The sequence below is a fragment of the Melopsittacus undulatus genome, chromosome 6, assembly GCF_012275295.1.
Source record: "Melopsittacus undulatus isolate bMelUnd1 chromosome 6, bMelUnd1.mat.Z, whole genome shotgun sequence".
NCBI classification, from domain to species: domain Eukaryota; kingdom Metazoa; phylum Chordata; class Aves; order Psittaciformes; family Psittaculidae; genus Melopsittacus; species Melopsittacus undulatus.
Genome location: NC_047532.1, coordinates 82,508,106 through 82,526,511, shown reverse-complemented (window position 1 = coordinate 82,526,511; position 18,406 = coordinate 82,508,106). Strand labels below are relative to the sequence as shown.

Below are 18,406 nucleotides of genomic sequence, written 5' to 3'. Positions count from 1 at the left end.
ACAGAAGATTGTTATTCCTACTTCTTTGGGAACATATTTTGTTTAATTTTATGGCATAATGCTTAAATACACACATACACACTCTTACTTCATTCACCTGTTCAATTCTCTGTGATCTTTGCCTATAAGCAGAACAAAGGTAGAGATTTCAGTATGTGCTTTAAGACCACAATGAAGCAAATTCTGTTCCTATATAACTGGGATTATACAGCAGGGCTGAAACCTTCTCATTCATAAAAAGCATGGATTACTTAGCGTGCAAGTGATAGCAATAATTAAATTAATTGCCATGTGTATTTACACATAATGAGTGCCTTTGCCATGAGCTATTATTAGCACTTATAAGCTAATTCATAATGAGGTAATAGAACTAAGCATAAGGATGCTAGTGCCTGCATTTTAGTCTTCTAGAGGAGCGTAACCATGTCTGCTCCTATTCTGGCACCTCGCTTAATGCATGTCAAATCCTGCAACCCTTCCTCAGGTAAAAACCCCAAACAAATGTTTTCAGAAAAGCAAACAGAAGCAAAGTAACAGTACTGCTGCTTTTATAAACAAGTTCTGACTGGGCTTCGCCACCAGTGCTGAGGAGCACTGGGCTGCTCAGATGCTGGGTACTTGCTCACTTGCAGAACACACTGCTGGCCTGTGCTCTGTGCAGTCACATTCACTTCTTGTGCTTTTAAAACAAAACCAGACTGACACAAAACTCCAACTCTGGACATCGTTAAAACAATTCTAGGCCAAGGGTCATTTTTTCATATGCCTTAATGTCGATAGTGCAGTCATGAAGTGTTGTGCTCTAGTGTGACATAATAAAAATGCCTTTAGTACATTCCCTCTGCCTCACTAGATGCAGCAGTCACAAAACAACAGTAACACCCCTGTGCAACAGATAATAAAAGAGAAGGTAGCCTGTTACACACTCCAAAGGCTGTTGTAAAATTATTTAAAACACTGATCTATTGCAATAAAGTTAATATACTGTTTCATATTCACTTAAGTCAAATTTCTCTGGCTCTCCATGAACAATGACAGCACATAATTTATAACATTTGTTTGGAGGCAATTTAACTTTTTTTTTCCACTGGCATCAAACTAGTCACATACTAGTCCATGCATAAGAAAATCAATGCTACTTCTTCTCTAAAGAAATAGTAAGGTTTAGACAAGCAGAACTATCTCTTCACATTAATTTTAAGTTAAGGATTAGCAAAAGACACGCTGCTGAAGGAGAGTCATCAGTCCTGCCCAGGAAGTGAAAGACATACCCTGCAGGCACTCTTTGCAGATACATGACTTAGAGCAGAAAGAAGTTACTGTGATATCAATGCTCTGTTAAGAAGTAGGTAACACCTGAGATGATGTGCTCCACATCTATGATGTACCTGGAATAAAGATAGATCAGGACTTATCTCATGCACAGCAAGTATGCAGGGGAGAACCACAGATGAGATAATCAGCCTGTATTTAGATCACTACATTAATAATAAAGCAAAACAAGATCTACCAATTAGTAACCACTCCCACTAGGTTTTCCATGTTCAGAAAGGTATTCTTGCCACAAGGTAACTAACTAAAAGTCTAGTCAAAGCATGACAGCCTGTAAGTTTCTGAGTTCGTAGGTCAAATTACAGAATAGTATTCAACAAGTTCCTAATTTATAATAAATTTACAAAATTACTTACTTGGCTTTTAGGTTTAAGCTGGTTAATTTATATATGAAAGGATTTAATGTTTTGCTTTTTACATGAGATCAACACTAAAATTCTGAAGCAAAGACAGAAATGATAACAGAAGATTTTAATTAGCTGTATCGAATGTTTGGCACAACATACAGACATGCTCAAGGGATACACAAAATTCCCAAGTCCAAATTTTCCAAAGCTAGTATTAGGCAAACTTGGTTTCTCAGAGATGAGATGAAAAGTAATCCCAGGTAAGACACATGCACTGACAGAGACTTTGGGGATCAGCCACTGAAAATGAAAAGTGGATTAATTAGCAGCGTCCACCCTTAATCCAGAGTTCTGGGAATCGAAAAATTGGAAGGTTCTGATTTAATCCTGGCACAGTTTGATTAGCTGTGTATTTCTTTAATTTATTTGCTTAAACCTTTAATAAACATTTGTCTATAGATAAATACCTTGACCTGCATTCACCTGAACTCCCCGTTATTTAACAACTGATAACTGCACAAGTACTTCTCTGATGTTTCAGCATTATTATCTTACAAATGGATTTTACCAGCTCATTCCCAGATGTATAGTCTCAGATTCAATAAGCTTTCTGTATAAACAACAGATTGAATGGCCGTTGTCCTTATTAGCTTATAGAAAATTAATTTCTGAGTGTTAATTTTTGGTTTCGGGACAGCTGCCAAATGTTTAGGGCAGCTGCTAGAACTATAGACTATATCACACAAGTCAGAGATGGAAAGATCTATTAGGTTATTTCCTTCGACTACGAACTGATGAAGAACTGCAATCAATGAATCACATGCCTGTCGTGTCCTCTAGAGTATATACTCAATTGTGTTGGCTGGTTTTACACAGCTGCAGCCGCAAAACCTCTCCACTTCATTTGTTGCTTCATACTACTGTAAACCAGACATGTTTGAAAAAATGAATAGTGAGTAGAAACTTAAGAGCTTTGAAGATATGAAGCAGAGAAAAAGCCAATGCACCCATCAAGTCCAATCACCTTCACAATCAGAACTAGAGTTTCAACCAGTGACCCTCACATTAACTCTGATAACGCAAGGCTCAGCTCAAGCATGTTTTGAAAAACACTCAAACCCTAAGGGCTCCAAGTACTAAGGACTTACTGTTCATCAGCAAATTGTTCCCATGTTCAATGAATACACTGGTGTAAAACTGTCTCTGATTTCATATTTAAATTTCTCAGACTGCCAACTACAGCTACTGAGCCAACATCGCTGAGTCGGTGCCTGCTAGCAGATACGTTCTGCTCTATATTCTGCACTGTACTCTTAGTGAAACACCTCTGATGCTATATACCTTCAAAGTTCTTCCCTCCCTGTCCCCCATATGTGCTTCAGTTACCCAAGTGACACCTCAGACATCCTCTACAGATCCAGACCTTCATAAAGTAAATCTCTCCTACAGACATAATTCATTTTGCCCCCTTCTAAGAGTCTCTTCACTTTTATACATCCCCAGTGTTGAAATGGCCAGAACTGAATTGCCAGAGAAGTCGTAGTGACACCTGCTATATCTCATAGATCCTTGACAAGATACATGTACACAGGCAGTCCAAAGTAGCATTTGACTTGTTGGCTCCATTTATCTCATTTACAGGCCCTTAAGGTCCCTTTCAGCATTACTGCTTTCCAAAATAGCTCCTATTAAATATTTTATATTTGGTTACTATTCCCCACACTAAATCTCATCCAGTTTCCTGTGTATCCTTGTGGATCTTTGAACTGTTCTCTATCGATTTCTGTGTCAGCAATAATGTTTTTAATGTCTGCAGCTTAAATATCAGCTAGGAGCACATTTCTGACATCTTTCACTACAATTTCTCATAAAGATCTTCATGTCCCTGACAGAGATACTGTGGCATGCTGCGCTCCTCCCCAACCCCATGCTGCAGGTATTAGAGGCAACCAGCTAGATTTTAATATCGCAATAAATGTCTATATTATCTATCACTTTAAAAGTATTAAATTTAACTTTATTTGGTGATTACTAGTTCTAAACACAGACACCAGAAATAAAGGGAGCAAGTACTACTTTCAATGGGCTGCTCCACTTCACTACCACACCTGTTATAAAAATACTACATGGCAAACATAATTTTATAAAACCATAAAAAACAATTAAACTTGATGTAATAAAAGCTTTCTTATGCAGAAACTAAGCATTTGTGAAAATTCTGGCCTGGTATCATCTTAATAACAGATAAGGATAACAATGCAGTTAAAAGCAAAATTCTGAATCAAAGAGTATTATGTATATTATATGAGGCTCAGAAAGAACCTGTGAAGGATTAACAGAAATAAAAATCATATATGTATACCATTAGGCTCTTAAGAGGACAGGCTCATCTTTCAGCCATATTTGCCTGATATGAAGAAAAGTAAGCCTTGATTTTGATGGGAACCTATTAGCATTCTTGTAACACAAATAATACATATCACTGCCTGGAAGGAGTGTTTCAGAGATTAGAAAACTGCCAAGTGATAAGGTTAACACAGTTAACTAAAACCTTCACTCGTGACCTGTCTCTATGAGAGTGTCTTACTCTGATTAGGCATGTTTTTTTGCATTTATTTCCACTATTCCATTAACTGATAAACTTCATTGCATATACTGAACATAGATAAGCATTTAAAAGAAATACTATACAACCTATAAAGAAGAGGCAACCCAGTGTTCTCAGCACAACCAGAGTATTTCCAAATGTTTTACATTTTACCCAGCAGAATGGGAATACCTACAGCTTTCTCATCAAATCTGTCATGTTTCAGCTTCCAAGACAACAGCTCAATGAAACTGGGCTTTCTACTTCTCTGTTTCCTTCTAGGATGACCAGAAATTTCAGTCACAGTTATCAACGTATCACATAATTGAGGTGACCCAGAAGCATGTCTCTTAACTAAACCCCTGGGTGTCATTCAAGAGAAAAGTAAAGAAATTCATTTAGAGATGTGGAGTTATGAAATGCCACTGAATTTGGCAGGCATTTAAAATCAATCAGGTTAGATTATCAGAAGGTTGTTCCTTCTTCTGCTAGTCCTAAAAAAATGAAATGACCAGTCATAAAAGCAAATGCATTAGAAATACCTATCATTTGTTTTCAAATCACTATCTCTAAAGCAAACAAGGAGAAATATGTTTAGAAGTAACTAAATCTGCCAAGCTCAGTAAGCACATAAGAAAGGCCTACTTGCAGTGGAGAATTTCTAGGCAACTAGTAGGACTACAGTCCCTACTTGTCTTCTTCTCATTCTGGTGGCTCACTGGAAGCATTCACAGAAGGGTTCAAATCTGAAATTACCAGCACAAGCTGCTTTCCATAAACCATCAGAAGAACTCCAAATACAATTATTATTCGTTATGAACAGGAACAAATGATTAACTGCTGAGTCAGCTGTTTTTGGGGATGTTTGCTTGTCTTTGCACATGGATCAAAACAAGAAGAGGAATTGTTAAATACTTTTCAAATTAATTGAAACACTGATGTATCAGTAGTGCAAGTCAACCTAAAAATCAAGTTTATCAACTGAGACAAATTCTACACTTCCCACCTGCTAACCGTTTTAATTTGATAATGACTGATATCAGTGCAACTACTCTTACTTATGAAGTATATAAATGCTGCCAGGACTCAAGCAGCTGTATTGAATCAGAGCAGGGGTGTATTCTCCACCTACCAGAATAAGGAACGTAGCCAACTCTAAATCTGCAACCTAGCAGGATACGCACGCAGAGGTTCACACACACTTCAGAAGCTCACTCTCTGCATCACAGGAGTGTTAGCAGGTCGTCTACTTCTCCAGGAATGATTGCTCCGGAAAATTACCAGACATTTGAAAACTAATTTAACACCTCATGTTTCCATTTCTTGACTTGAGTTAGCTTGTGTTTTCAGCTTTATCAGCACACTGATACTTATTTTGGATTCAAGCTTCAGAATAGCATCAAAGACCTTACCAACATCACCACAGAAATGTGCTGATGCCCTCAGAGGCCATGAGGAGGTCTGAAAAGAGGCAAGCAACCAGAAAACATTACGGCAGGAAGGAGGGAACGCAGCAGGATGGGAAGCTCCTGTCATTCATTTTTGGTGGCTATGATGAACACCTGAACTAGACAGCTATATTCAAAGAGCATTCAACTACTGATTTCTTTTTCTTATGGGCATGCAAAACTGCAAATTACATCATTATATACTGAAAGGGCAGCAATGTCAGGGATATTAGTGAAAGAAACTATGGTTCCTTGGCGATATAGGGAACTGCTGTCAAAGATCATCATCAGAACATGATCTGAGCTGGCAAAGCTAACAGCCAAACATCTTCACTTTGTGAACTATCCTCACTGCTTCCGAGCTGGCTGCAGGTTATTTCTGTTTCTGCATTCTGACTCCTAATGTGAATTTCCCCAGTGGGAACATACAACCTGAGCTCTGCCAGCTGTCTGTAGCCCAGATCAATCTACAGGAGTTCACAGCCAGGAATTAGATTTTGTTTCATGACCATACAAACATAAAGCTTTGGAAGAAAATAATCCTAAACCATTTGAAAATGGCAACTTATTGCCACTTCTCTTACCTGAGACTTCTTGCCATAAATTTGACTATGATTCAGTATCTTAAGAGTTTTACTGAGCCTGAGAAAAAAACCTAACTGAAGCTGCAGGCTTTGCTATAGCTTGCTGCAATGGGAAGGAAAATGCGTTTTGTTTTTTAACCTTTTCCCAAGCAGAAGGTAGATAAATGGTTCTAATCTATTATAGAAGCAATGAATGAACAAAGACTTCTATAAAGATTTATGCAAAACCCCAATTGATTTAGACTGTTTACTTATTGTGGCTCTATATTTAACATTAATAAGCATTGCCTAAATTCTAAAGTAATTGCATATAAACATTTTTATTGTATTGTATGCACAGCTGCAGTATTGTTTAAAAATGCATTAAAAATGCATAGAATCAGTATTCCTACTTGTTTTTTTCTCTTTTCCCTATTACTTTCCAGATCTTTGTGATTTATAGGGTTTGCCATTATTAGCCACTAACCAGTTGCAAGATACCTACAAGAAAGCTCTAAAAATTCTGCTGTAGTTGTCTGCTAAAGTACAGAAAATGCTTTCTATTTGATTTTGTATTAAAAGGAAATTGGATAACACAAGACTAGAATGGTGATGCCAGCCAGAATGATATTTTGAGACACAAAGCAGAGGACTGTCTTCAGAGAAAAGATGTAAACAAAAATGAGTGACTGAAGTAATGTGGACCATTTTAGACATGGACAAGAGGTACTAGGGATCAGAAATGAATTATTGTGCTCTAAAATGATCCAATAAAAATTGAACTGTAGTGCAGTAATCAGAAAATGTATTGGAAAAAAGGCAGGTTATAAAAAGAAAAAGGAGCTTTCAAGTACTGTAGGTTATTAGCTACTATGGAGAAATCTGTATTCAGGAGATTATATTTGTAACAAACTATGCACAAAACCAAACACGGCTGAATTTGATGTTCAAAAGGAAGTGAACTATAAAAATTAAAAGCTAGAATGGAGGCAGAATCACAGGCTAGAATAAAAATAATCAATGCACCTATCAATAGGAATGTCGAGATGCTCACTGCACTGACTGAACATACAGCCACGCAGGCTTGAGGAAGAATGACTCAATTATCTTTTTCCCCATGGGCAAAGATATAAAAGATAGTTGTAGATACACAGAGCACATCACAAAAGAGCATGTGGGCAGTGCCTTTGTTAGAAAGGAAGAACTGCAATGCTGAATGGTGAATAATTAACAGACATTTTGGAAGTAAAACATTTGGGCACACTGTAGCCACTGTGCCCACCTTCACACTTGTGCACACGTCAGTACTTGTGGTGAGCAAGTGGTGACCAGCACTTGCTAGCCCACAGACTCACACAAAACAGAACACAAGATGGTTCTTTATTAAAGCCATGGAGAAGCACTGGAACACTGCGTTCTTACCCATTTCTGAGCTGGGATTGGGAAGGGCTCAGGATCTTTTAAAAAGACACAAAACTCTGAAGTAGTTTGATGTTGAACTGGGGCAAGAGAAAGGTGAGATGCAATGGCTTCCTCGTGCACCTGCACCACAGGTCATCTCTCATATTGTCTTCCTATTAAAGTAGGCAGATTTCTCAGGTCTGCAGCATCCCTTACACCACTGGCACTGAAAAGACACCAAAAGACAGCAGGGACTTGGCAGAACCTGAACGGTATCAACTGTATGAGCAAACATAAACCGCTAACAACCAAGGGTTGTATCTTCTCAGAACAGCAGCTTCTACCTCCTCTCTCACTACACCACAGAAGGATGGGATGGCTCTTCATCTCATTCAGGCTGAAAAATGAAAAATCTCTAGTGCCAAGCTAAATACTGCACCGCTATCAGGTCCCATTAACAATGCATGACTAGCAAGCAGCTCTGTTAAGTGATCTCAACATCAACAGTTCAAGCAGATTCAAATCCAGTATGATTCAAGCCAACTTCATCAGATACTTTCTGATTGTGCAACTGGAGGAATGCTTATACCAAACTGTGCAGAAAACCACAAATTCAAAGCATGCATTATGATTCCACCACTTCAACAAATAGCAAAATACTTGTTCTGAAAGAGCACGACTGGACAAAACAAGAAAATCTATTATCTCAAAAGCACTCTTTGGGGAAAAATTAATCAAATATGATGTTCACAAGCCAAAAGTGCCACTTGAAATTGCTGTTTGGCAAAGCAATGAGAAGGGCGTTCAAATGTAAACAACACTTACCGTGGCTTTGGTACATACAAAGCGCACGTACGAATTAACATTTTACTCAAAAATAACTGTAGGCAGAGAGGGAAAAGTCATACTGCAGTTTAAAGGCTACATTGAAAGATGTGAGTAGCACCGCTTCAAAAACATGTGCTTTAATCCACTGACTAATTATGGAAAACCTGGGGTGTGTTTGTGGCACGAAGTTCCCTTTTAGCTTGCTGTCTTTCCCTAAGACAAAGGCATTGCAAGGCTTGACAACACAGGAGAGAGTCACTTAATACTGTTGCTGATGGCAAACAACCCACCAGTGCTAAACAACCTTGCAGCTAAGTGGAGTGACAAAATGCTGAAGATCCTGTAGGCAAGCACACCATACCCCAAGAAAGCTATCTTTAACATTGGGTTAATTAAAGAAATGGCCTCACCCACTCCTACAGGAAATATACCTTTGACTCTTCTTTGGCCATTGGACTTGCTTGATAGGAAATGTAACGATATTTTGGAATAGAAGAGGATAAATTACCATAAAACATTCCAAGCTCATTTACAAATGTGAATTCATTTCAGCTTCAAAGCAAGTGACACGCTTGCTACATTGATGTAAACAAGCCCAAAGCAACATTTGGTAATGCTCATCACAATGACTAGATTCAAAAGCCAAAAGGAAATTAACAGTTCATCAATAACATTCAACTGTTCCGCAAATATACCCCTAAGAAAAGACAACATTGGCTGCATCAAACTGCAGTTATACTCTGCAGTATTTATTAGCATAACCAATGCTAAAACTATATGGGATCTTCAGAGAAAGAAAAAAAGGGAGAAAGTGTAGCAGCTGGAGTCAAGGCAATTCAAAATCATTGCTATTCATGTGTTCACACTTGTGTAACATGCATATAATTTGAGGATAGGAGGACATTTAATAGATACACACATTTCTTTCTTAACTTGCCTGTAGATAAAATACTGATGCTTCTCTTCTTTTAGTTCCTGTGCACCATGCCATCTTGATCACATTTCTAACGATGTGAGAGAAGATACAAAAACCCTCTAATGCAAAAAAACGATGAGGTGGGGAGGAAGGAGTGCTATGAACCATGATAAATGCTACATACAGTTTAGAAGTACACTTAACTTTATGTCCCTTGGGTTTCTTACACACTTTTGGTAGCTCTTAGCAAGGTTCCCAGCAACAGAGCTGAACAACCCTGACCTGATATCCTAAGCCATCCTCACTTCCAGGCATTTCCTCCCACATATAAATCTTTTAGCAAGTGTGGTTTCACAGAATAAAGGAACCTCCAGATCACTGACTTTCCCCAGCTCCTTTTCTGGATAACACCCAAGGCAAAGGAACATAGTTACTTTACGACATTTGGTGTCTGATGCCCGAAGGGCTGCTCCTCTGTACTGCCAATACCTCTCATGGTGAGCAACTTAGGATCAGCTGCTGACATGTGCTGCTCAATTGAAAGTCAGCGTTGTGAAGCACTGTATAAATCTGCATTGCAAATCATCTGGACTAGAAAGTTAAGATAAAGAAAGAACACTAGAAATATAATTAGTCATCAGAATATGTGACTAATTAAATATTACTCAAAAATGTGTTAGGGAGAGGAAGAAGCCTGCAGGAATTATTCAGTGCTCCAAGACCTATATTCTGTAACAGATAATTATACACAATTCCTCTTATGCTCATGTAACAAAATATAAAATCGGAGTGTAGAACTAGGTATGACTAAAGAAAATAAAATTAATATCTAAAAGACCTGCATAGGAAAGCAAGTTGAAATAAGTAGTATTCAAATCTGCATCATTCTATACCAACTAACTGGAATTTCATGCACAACTTCCCATTTCTATCCTACTTTCTATTGCAGAAATAAGCAACTGATGTTTCATTTAGCTTTCATTTTTAGAAGACTATGAAGCTTGCAACCATAGGAAGCAGACACTTTTTCCATGTTATGAGTTTCTTCTGGATGGTCTGACCCAAGCTATTTGCTACCATCAATACTTCCCATTTGTAAAATGAGGATATGCTAATATTTGTAACTGAATAATACAGATTTATGCTGATTGTCATCTCACTCCTAAACCCAAGAGGAAACGAAATACTAACAAATTTGAAAATGGATGATTAGACTTTTTCATGTAATTTAACATACAATGAATTAAATGGGCAAAAATGGGGAAAAAAAAAGGTTGAAGAGGAAGAATGACCAATCTTTTGTCATCCATGGTAGGATGATAATAAATTCTTACAAGTACTCATACTATCAAGAAGAGATTATATTTAGATTAAACCTTGCTAAACCCTAAAAGGATAATTTGTCAGTATTTTCCACTTTTCTACCAATCCTGTACTCATTTGCTAGATCCTTTCTTTTTATCTCACTTGGAGTATTACAGTTTGGAATGGATGAAAAGCATTTTGCTAGGGGAAGGAAAAAAGCTCTAGCTACCTTTGTATTTAAAACCATACTGCCTGAGGGTATAAAGAGCTAAAGAAGAGTAATTTGATCTTATTTATCTAGCAGCCTTATCTATAATCTTCTATGATCATAGTTCACAAGTTTTCCTATTAGCCTTATTTCTCACCCATAATGTTCCCCTGGCAGCTTTCAGAGGAACAACCCAAACTGATGAAAACCAGGTTCCAACTGTCAGGAACATGTTCATTTTTAAGACATGTGAGACTTTCTTATATTTCAAAATAAACATTAAACTAGACTAGTATTAAAGTGAAAATAAACCATTTATTCCAAAGGATATATATATAAAATATCACTGTAGGTTGTTTCTGTAAATCAGATTTCTGATCTTCTAATACATTTTAAATATTTAACCAAAAGAGATGAGAAATAAAAGATATTATAAACTGCATAATAAAACAATATAAATAAAGCATCAGAATAGCCATGATGATTGTTTAGAATGAACTGTTCCCAGCAATGCACTAGTCCAGAGACATTCTTGTGCTAAGCCACATCTACTATCCTTTCTGCATAACACAGGGGAGGAAAGCAAAGCAATTTTTTTTGAGCTTTAACACCAAGTTACTGATTTCTGGGTTAAAAATTAGACCTGACTGTTCTCCTCAAGCTTCCCTGCCTCCCCTCTTTAGCTAGCCACAAAAGAAAGCAAAACTGCAGGGCTAAAAATATTACACAACCTTGTGCAAATGCACAGATACTTTTCAGTATGCTGTAAGCAAAGGTCATTTGGATTATGGAATATAAAAAATACTTCTGCTATATTCCAGATACTGTTTCATTATCTTTAATGTAAAATATTAAATGCTGTTTGATGTTTGCCTTTAAATTAGTGTACATTTTACTTAAAAGAGAGATACAAGAAAGGAAATGTTTTAACCTTGTGTATTGATTTTAATATACCATATGAAAACTGTAAAGATAAAAATAGCAGATATGCAGATGCACTGCTCTTGTCAGACGCCTTTTAAGGCGGAATTTTCCCTCACAATGCGGACAAACAACTCTTCATTAGCCTGAATTCCCATATATGAGCAATTTCATAAATGGCTTAAATATTAATGGCACTAATGCAAACCCGTCATGATATTACAACTGAGGTGATGTTACAGTGCTTACAGAAGCATCTCACACCCAAAGCAACTCGGATAACTTACATGCTCCCTTTGAGACAGTAACATCTCCAAAGGAACCACTTTGAGATCAACAAAAGCATCTTATGCTATTAATAACTCCAGCAGAGCAGTTAGTGTCCATGTACACTCCAACGCTCCCTAAGAGGCATTGCTATATTACTGCAGAGATTCATGTGTTTCCTCCAACACTGAGGCTTCATTGAAGCAACCAACATAAATACCACCTAAACACTACAAGGGAAAAAAAAATCACAACAGAAGAAAAATAAAATTAAAAAAATCCTTTTTTTTAATGGAAGATTAGTGGCCCTTTTGTGTCAAATACCTGAGAGTATCCTATATCAAATATCTGACAAGCTACAGTAAACTCTTTTGTATTTTGTCTTTGTATTTTAAGTGATGAGGTTGCTTTAATCTATTCAGTGACTAAAACCATCCCAGACAGGAATGTACAAACGTGAATTCAATCCATGCTGCAATAAAAAGGCAAATAAAGCACAATAGGAATCTAGAGAAAAATATTAAATGGCCCACACAGAATGGGATTAAGACTGTTTACCTTTACACACCAAAGACTACCAACATATTTGACCTAACTGCTCTACTTGCAAATTTGTAACTCAATTTCTTAATTGCATCATTGTGAATAGAGAGTGACAGGATGGGAGCTAATGGAAATACTTCAGGTACAGCCATTGTTATTACAAACACAATCCCACAATGAGAGCCTGTTACATGCATACTTCTCAGAGTATGTATTGTCATTATAATGTAGCTGTCTGTAATAATTTCCTGGAGAAATGAGAAAGCTAAAGATCAGCTTCAGCTTAATGCCTGGCTTGTTTACAAAATACCAGTAAATAATAGCAACATTAATCCCAATACTCTCACTTTCTTACATTAAACACAAGACACTTATGAAGAGCCAAATTCAAGTCTTAATTTAAACAGGTGTGAATCACAGTAGGTCTATTGACACACACTATAAATTAAATGAGAACCTCACCTTAGCTAAATCCTCCCCATGTTTGAATAACTACAGCATTCACAAGGCTGTGTTTCTCATACAATGTCAGCAATTCAAGTATTTCTTTTACTAATTAAGTATCTTTATCCCTTTTACAGATCATGTTCAGATACTGAATCTGAAGTGCAAAGTGCTGAGGTTACTTGCCCAAAAGTCACTCATCTGCCCAGCAAAGTGAAAAAATCCCAGAGATTCAGGGAAAGTCAAAAGCTCTGTTAAATAGACCACTGTCCCAGAGCATAAAACAAATACATAGGTATGTTACACAATATCAATGTTACATATGTCTATGACATTAAAATCAGCTTAATTTTTCTACTACATCTATTTATTAATATATGGCTAATATTATTATTCTTTGTAGTCTGCTGTTGAAAATTACTGATTTTATTGAAATTATCGTTCCAAATAGAATCTGGTCCTGTATGCTGATATTAAGAAAGAAGTTTCACAATAATTTCTGTGGGAAAAAAAGAAACAACTACATTTTTTTTCTACCTGGGTCCCCTCCCCACCTTTGCTGCTTTATTTTTATAGAGAAAAGTATGTTATTAAAAAACCATATCTCAGGCACTCTAAAGCTGTATTCCATGACTATAGTGGTATTTCAGACTGTACCAACACCTTAATTTCTTGATACAACTCTCAAAGAAACTGTTGTGAACTATATAGCCAATGCCCAGTTATCATAAAATAAGCTGAAGGAACTGAGCACAAATCTGGCTTCAAGCCTGAGTGTGCATTTCACAGTTCACTCCTCTAGCACTGGGAGCCCCGTACCCTGCTACTGGTTCTCACTACTTAGTAGAGAAAAAGTAACTAATTGCCTAAGAACATCTAAGTACATGTCAGGAGTAAGCCAAACAAGCCAGCCTTCAAAGTACTTCAAAACAATCTAACAGCCCAAAACAGGTTCAAAATAGTGTTATTGTAGAAATGGGTCAAGTAGCACATTAGCTTTCAGGTGAGATGTTGCAGGTAGAAGTAAAAGGGGTGGCGGTTGTACAAACAAGTCAAACTTGGTTCAAGAATGGATTATGGCATGGCATGAATGTACTTGGGGTAAAATTAATCACTTCACAGCTACACAGGCACCATGCAAAGCAAAACGTAACAACTGCACATAAGAACAGCATCAACAATTTAATGGGGAAGAATCCAAGGGTACCAAATGGGCTGCAGTCCTTTTAGTACACTAGCTAGTGTGGGATGTAGATCCATGAGGTAGTTTGAGATACATGTCTGAAAACAGCGAATAATTTTACTCCTGAAAAATATGTGAATAAATAAAGTTGCCAGCTCAGTAATATGGCAGACTAAACCACGGAACTCAATGTTCTGGTAGGCTGCAATACCAGATACCATTGTTTCAGTGAAGTGAGGGTAGATACAGTCTTCTTCAATGGAATAAAGTAACTGGTTTTGATATTGTTATTCTGCAGTGTTTCTGTCTGAAATTTACATTCACATACTGTAGAGTAACACTGTTCATGTTTAAATAGAGCTATTTATACTATATCAGAGATAAGCAATGATCCCCAAGAAATTGGTCATTCATTACTTGCAGTTAATACATATTTTGCTTAGCCTCAGGCAAAGCCAAAGGCAGTCTGTGCACTAATAGGCTATTATTAGTTGCCATTAACATTGACAACACTAATTTAAATGGGAATGTTGGTGTTTCATACAATCTGTTCAACGCTGCCAAAACAACCTGCCAAATGTTTAAACAGTGATTATGACAGAGTTGGTGAGTCTATGAAGGAAAATAAACCTCGAATAAATTCTCCGACTGAGCTACTCAGAATACCTAATGAAGTATATATCCTGTGTCAGGGAACCTCCTGATAGAGCTCTGAATATGAGTAATTCTAGGAACATCTAAATAGAATTTGCAGAAGTATATTTGCTTCAGATCAATGTAATGCAAAAGTATGTCCTGAAAGCAGGTCAGCCGCGGTCCACACACAGCTGTCCTAATGTCACCATGGAAAAAGCTATTCTGCATTTGTAGCAGAATACAGGAAAAAGGGAATGCTCATAGAAGAAAAAAAACCAAACCAAACAAACCAAAACCAACCAAAACCAAACCCCAACAACAAAAAACAATTAACCTCTACAAGATACAGGCAATAATAGCAACTAGTGTTCTCAAACCATTCAACAACGATATTTTCCTCATTAATTTTACTCTAATAGCTGTGTTCACATGCCCTCTGAAAGCCAGAGTTTCTAAATACCTATTTTTACAACAATCTGACACTATCATGGAAACTAGTATTTCATGAGCTTCCTGCAACTGATCTGTGCTCGCCCATTTTCACACGACAGAAGTTACTGGCTGGCACAAAGTCTGCTTCCATGGCAGGAACTGACAAGGACAAACGTGACATTTGGGGTTCTCTAGAAAAGCCGCTGGCACAAATGACTGCATAAAAGCAGAAAAATGGGCCATCTATTAGTTCATTTAAGTAGAGATTTATGAACCTCTGTACTCAAAAAAGTGCTTTGTTACCGAGTGCCTACCCAGATGGAAAACACACTGATCTCTGGATCAAGAATCTCAACTATGAATTCACCTATGAAGTACTAGATAATATACATGAATACTGCTTGAACCATCATTGTCTTCAAATTTATCCACATTAACTTTCAAGACAGTAATTATTATAATGACTCAACACCACAATAGCACTGATACCGGCTCTGTCAACCCTGCCTGGACACAACTGAAGAGTTCAAATGAGGCTGTGCTCCCAGTTTCCTTCTCTTCCAGCTTAGTCTTGCCCTCACTTTTGCCTCCCAACTATTAGGTTAAATATGTATTCAAGTACCTAAAGCATAAATCCCTGATTTAAAAAGTTATAAAGCTTACAAAGAACCCGTATTAAAGCCTCATGCAAAAGGACTATTCTGTTCTATTCTACACCATATAGGAAACAAGTTTGATTAAAATAATTCTCTGAGACAAACATTTAGAAGGAATCACTCCATTCTTTGTTGGTCAAGCACAATGATCATGTGCCCCTACCTTAACAACACTTAACCTGTGGTTCCTGCCACGTCCATGTAGGATAATGAACATAACAAAAGCATTTACTTTATTACCCACAATAATTTCCATCTATAGCATGACCTTACTGTAACTTGCATGGCTAGCAAAACATTACACACACCCAGCTGCACCACTGAAACACACAACTTGGTTATATGCTTAATCGACTTTCAAAACATTGGCTTTCTAGCACCTTAAAATGTAAGTGACCACATGGTATTTCTTAGTATAGAGGGTACAAGTATGCATATTCCTTTCTCAGGGAGCATTCACTTTAAACCATTCTCATAGTTAAGGACAACCAATTCCAGGCAGACTGGATTCAGTTCCTTCAGTCACTGTCTAAACCCAAATGTCTTAGGAAAAAAACCCCAAACAAAAGATCCCTATGCAACAACACTTCAAAGGGGATGGATACCCCACAGAACATGGCAGAAGCAGGAAGCTAGAAGGCAGTCATCCACTGGCTGTCCTGCAAATGGATGGCATCTGAAACTTAACAGATTCTAGGAACATAATGCAATGTGACAGTGCAGAGTGCTTAGCCCACGAAGGAGTATTTAATTAAAAATGAGCTGTGCCATAAAACCTTCTTTTTTTTATAACACTCATTCAGATAATCTAATGTCTTTGAACATACATTGGACATTATCATTAGTATTGAAAACAAGCAGATGAAATTATAATTAAATTACTAGCCTTGTATTTGACAGATTCGTAACACATAACTATAGAAATGACATCCATGACAGAACTGACTTTCATCTTATGATTACTAAATTGTATCACTGTCAACACCAAAGTGTCAATCTGCCACTTTCACTGGTTCCCCTATCTCTTATCCATTTAAAAATATGTACTTAATTACGCTGAGACCTGACATATAGACCTGCTGTAACATGGAGCTATTAAACACAGAAATTAAAATATAAGATAAACACATTGATCTTAAGCATGATAAATTTGTTTACTTACTATACTCTTTCAAGAAACATTTAGAGCACATTTTCATCAATTTTGATACAGGGATAAAAAAAATATTAATTCCCCCATGTTAATTAAATACACATTTCTCCCTTCTGTGACACACTAAACCACAAGAGAAACAAATAAGTAAAAGCATCCTGAAAGAGATATTTTTTCTTTTAAAAACAAAATAATAACCCAATCCCCCTGCAAAACCTAGCCTCAAAACCCATCCTCGATATACGGAGAAAACAGAACTGAGATGATGAAGACCTGTTCGATCTGTCCTGCTGATAAGGGCATGGCTTCAGGTGTAGCCTGAAATTAGAGGTAAAAAGAGCATCTAGGATTCCAGGTTGTCGTTCTGAAGTCACCTGACTGTAGAGTCTTAAAGCTATGTCCAGAAGCCAGCACATGCAGGATCAGTTCTATGCAAAACATGACATAAATGTAGCACATACAGATTTATTTTAGAACCTAATTCATAGGCCATTAAACTCAAATAATAAATGTCCTATGGCATAAAAATAGAGAATGTGGGACAATAAATAGTCTCTAGAAGAATGGTGTTTTAACAAAAACACTGTTTCATTTTTTTTGACTTACTTTTGAACTTACAACACGCATACCAAACAACCCTTTCACCTTTCTTATAATACAGAGACCTGAAAAGGAATGGGGGAAAGAAAGAAAACAAAAAATAAAGCAAAAAGGAAAATAAAAATTAAGTAGAAGAAAGTTTCAAATAAATTACTACTTCTATTCAATACATTAGATGCATTTCTTTATTACCATTCTCCCCATCAGACTTCCTTTCATGGTCAGTGTCAGTGAGGGACAATGCTGAGTTTGCCCGGCTTGACAAACAGGAGCTGTGTTCTGATTTCATCCCCCTCATCCACATCCTCAGGGCATGTTCCGGGGACGCACCACCTTCTGTTTCAGTATCCACATCTGAGCCCACCTCTAGTGGGTAACTGTGCTCAGCTACACCATGTAAATCTGTTTGATAGCCAGAGCACAGAATATGGGGAGTCTCACAGAATTCCATGTCTGGAAAAAACAAAAGTTCAGAGAAAAGTTTAGAAGTGAAAAGCAGTAAACCTTTGGTTTTCTTTTGGAGAGTCAGTTTTGAGAACTAACATGGTTAATACTTTTAGAAGACTTACTTTTGTCAACAACTCACTCTGCTATCTAATCTAATCCAACTAGAAGTGTGTGACTCAAAAATCTATA

The 18,406-nt window shown here is 37.1% G+C and overlaps 1 protein-coding gene across 3 annotated transcripts in view; it reads right to left on the bottom strand.

Annotated features, from left to right (window-relative positions):
* Window positions 1–18,406, bottom strand: part of TENM1 (teneurin transmembrane protein 1) — a 235,949-nt gene that overhangs the window by 191,534 nt on the left and 26,009 nt on the right. For all 3 annotated transcript variants that reach the window (XM_034063828.1, XM_005148358.2, XM_013128841.2), the window contains exon 2: window positions 17,963–18,223. In XM_034063828.1, coding sequence (XP_033919719.1) covers window positions 17,963–18,223 — 261 coding nt within the window. The remainder of the gene's footprint in view (window positions 1–17,962; window positions 18,224–18,406) is intronic.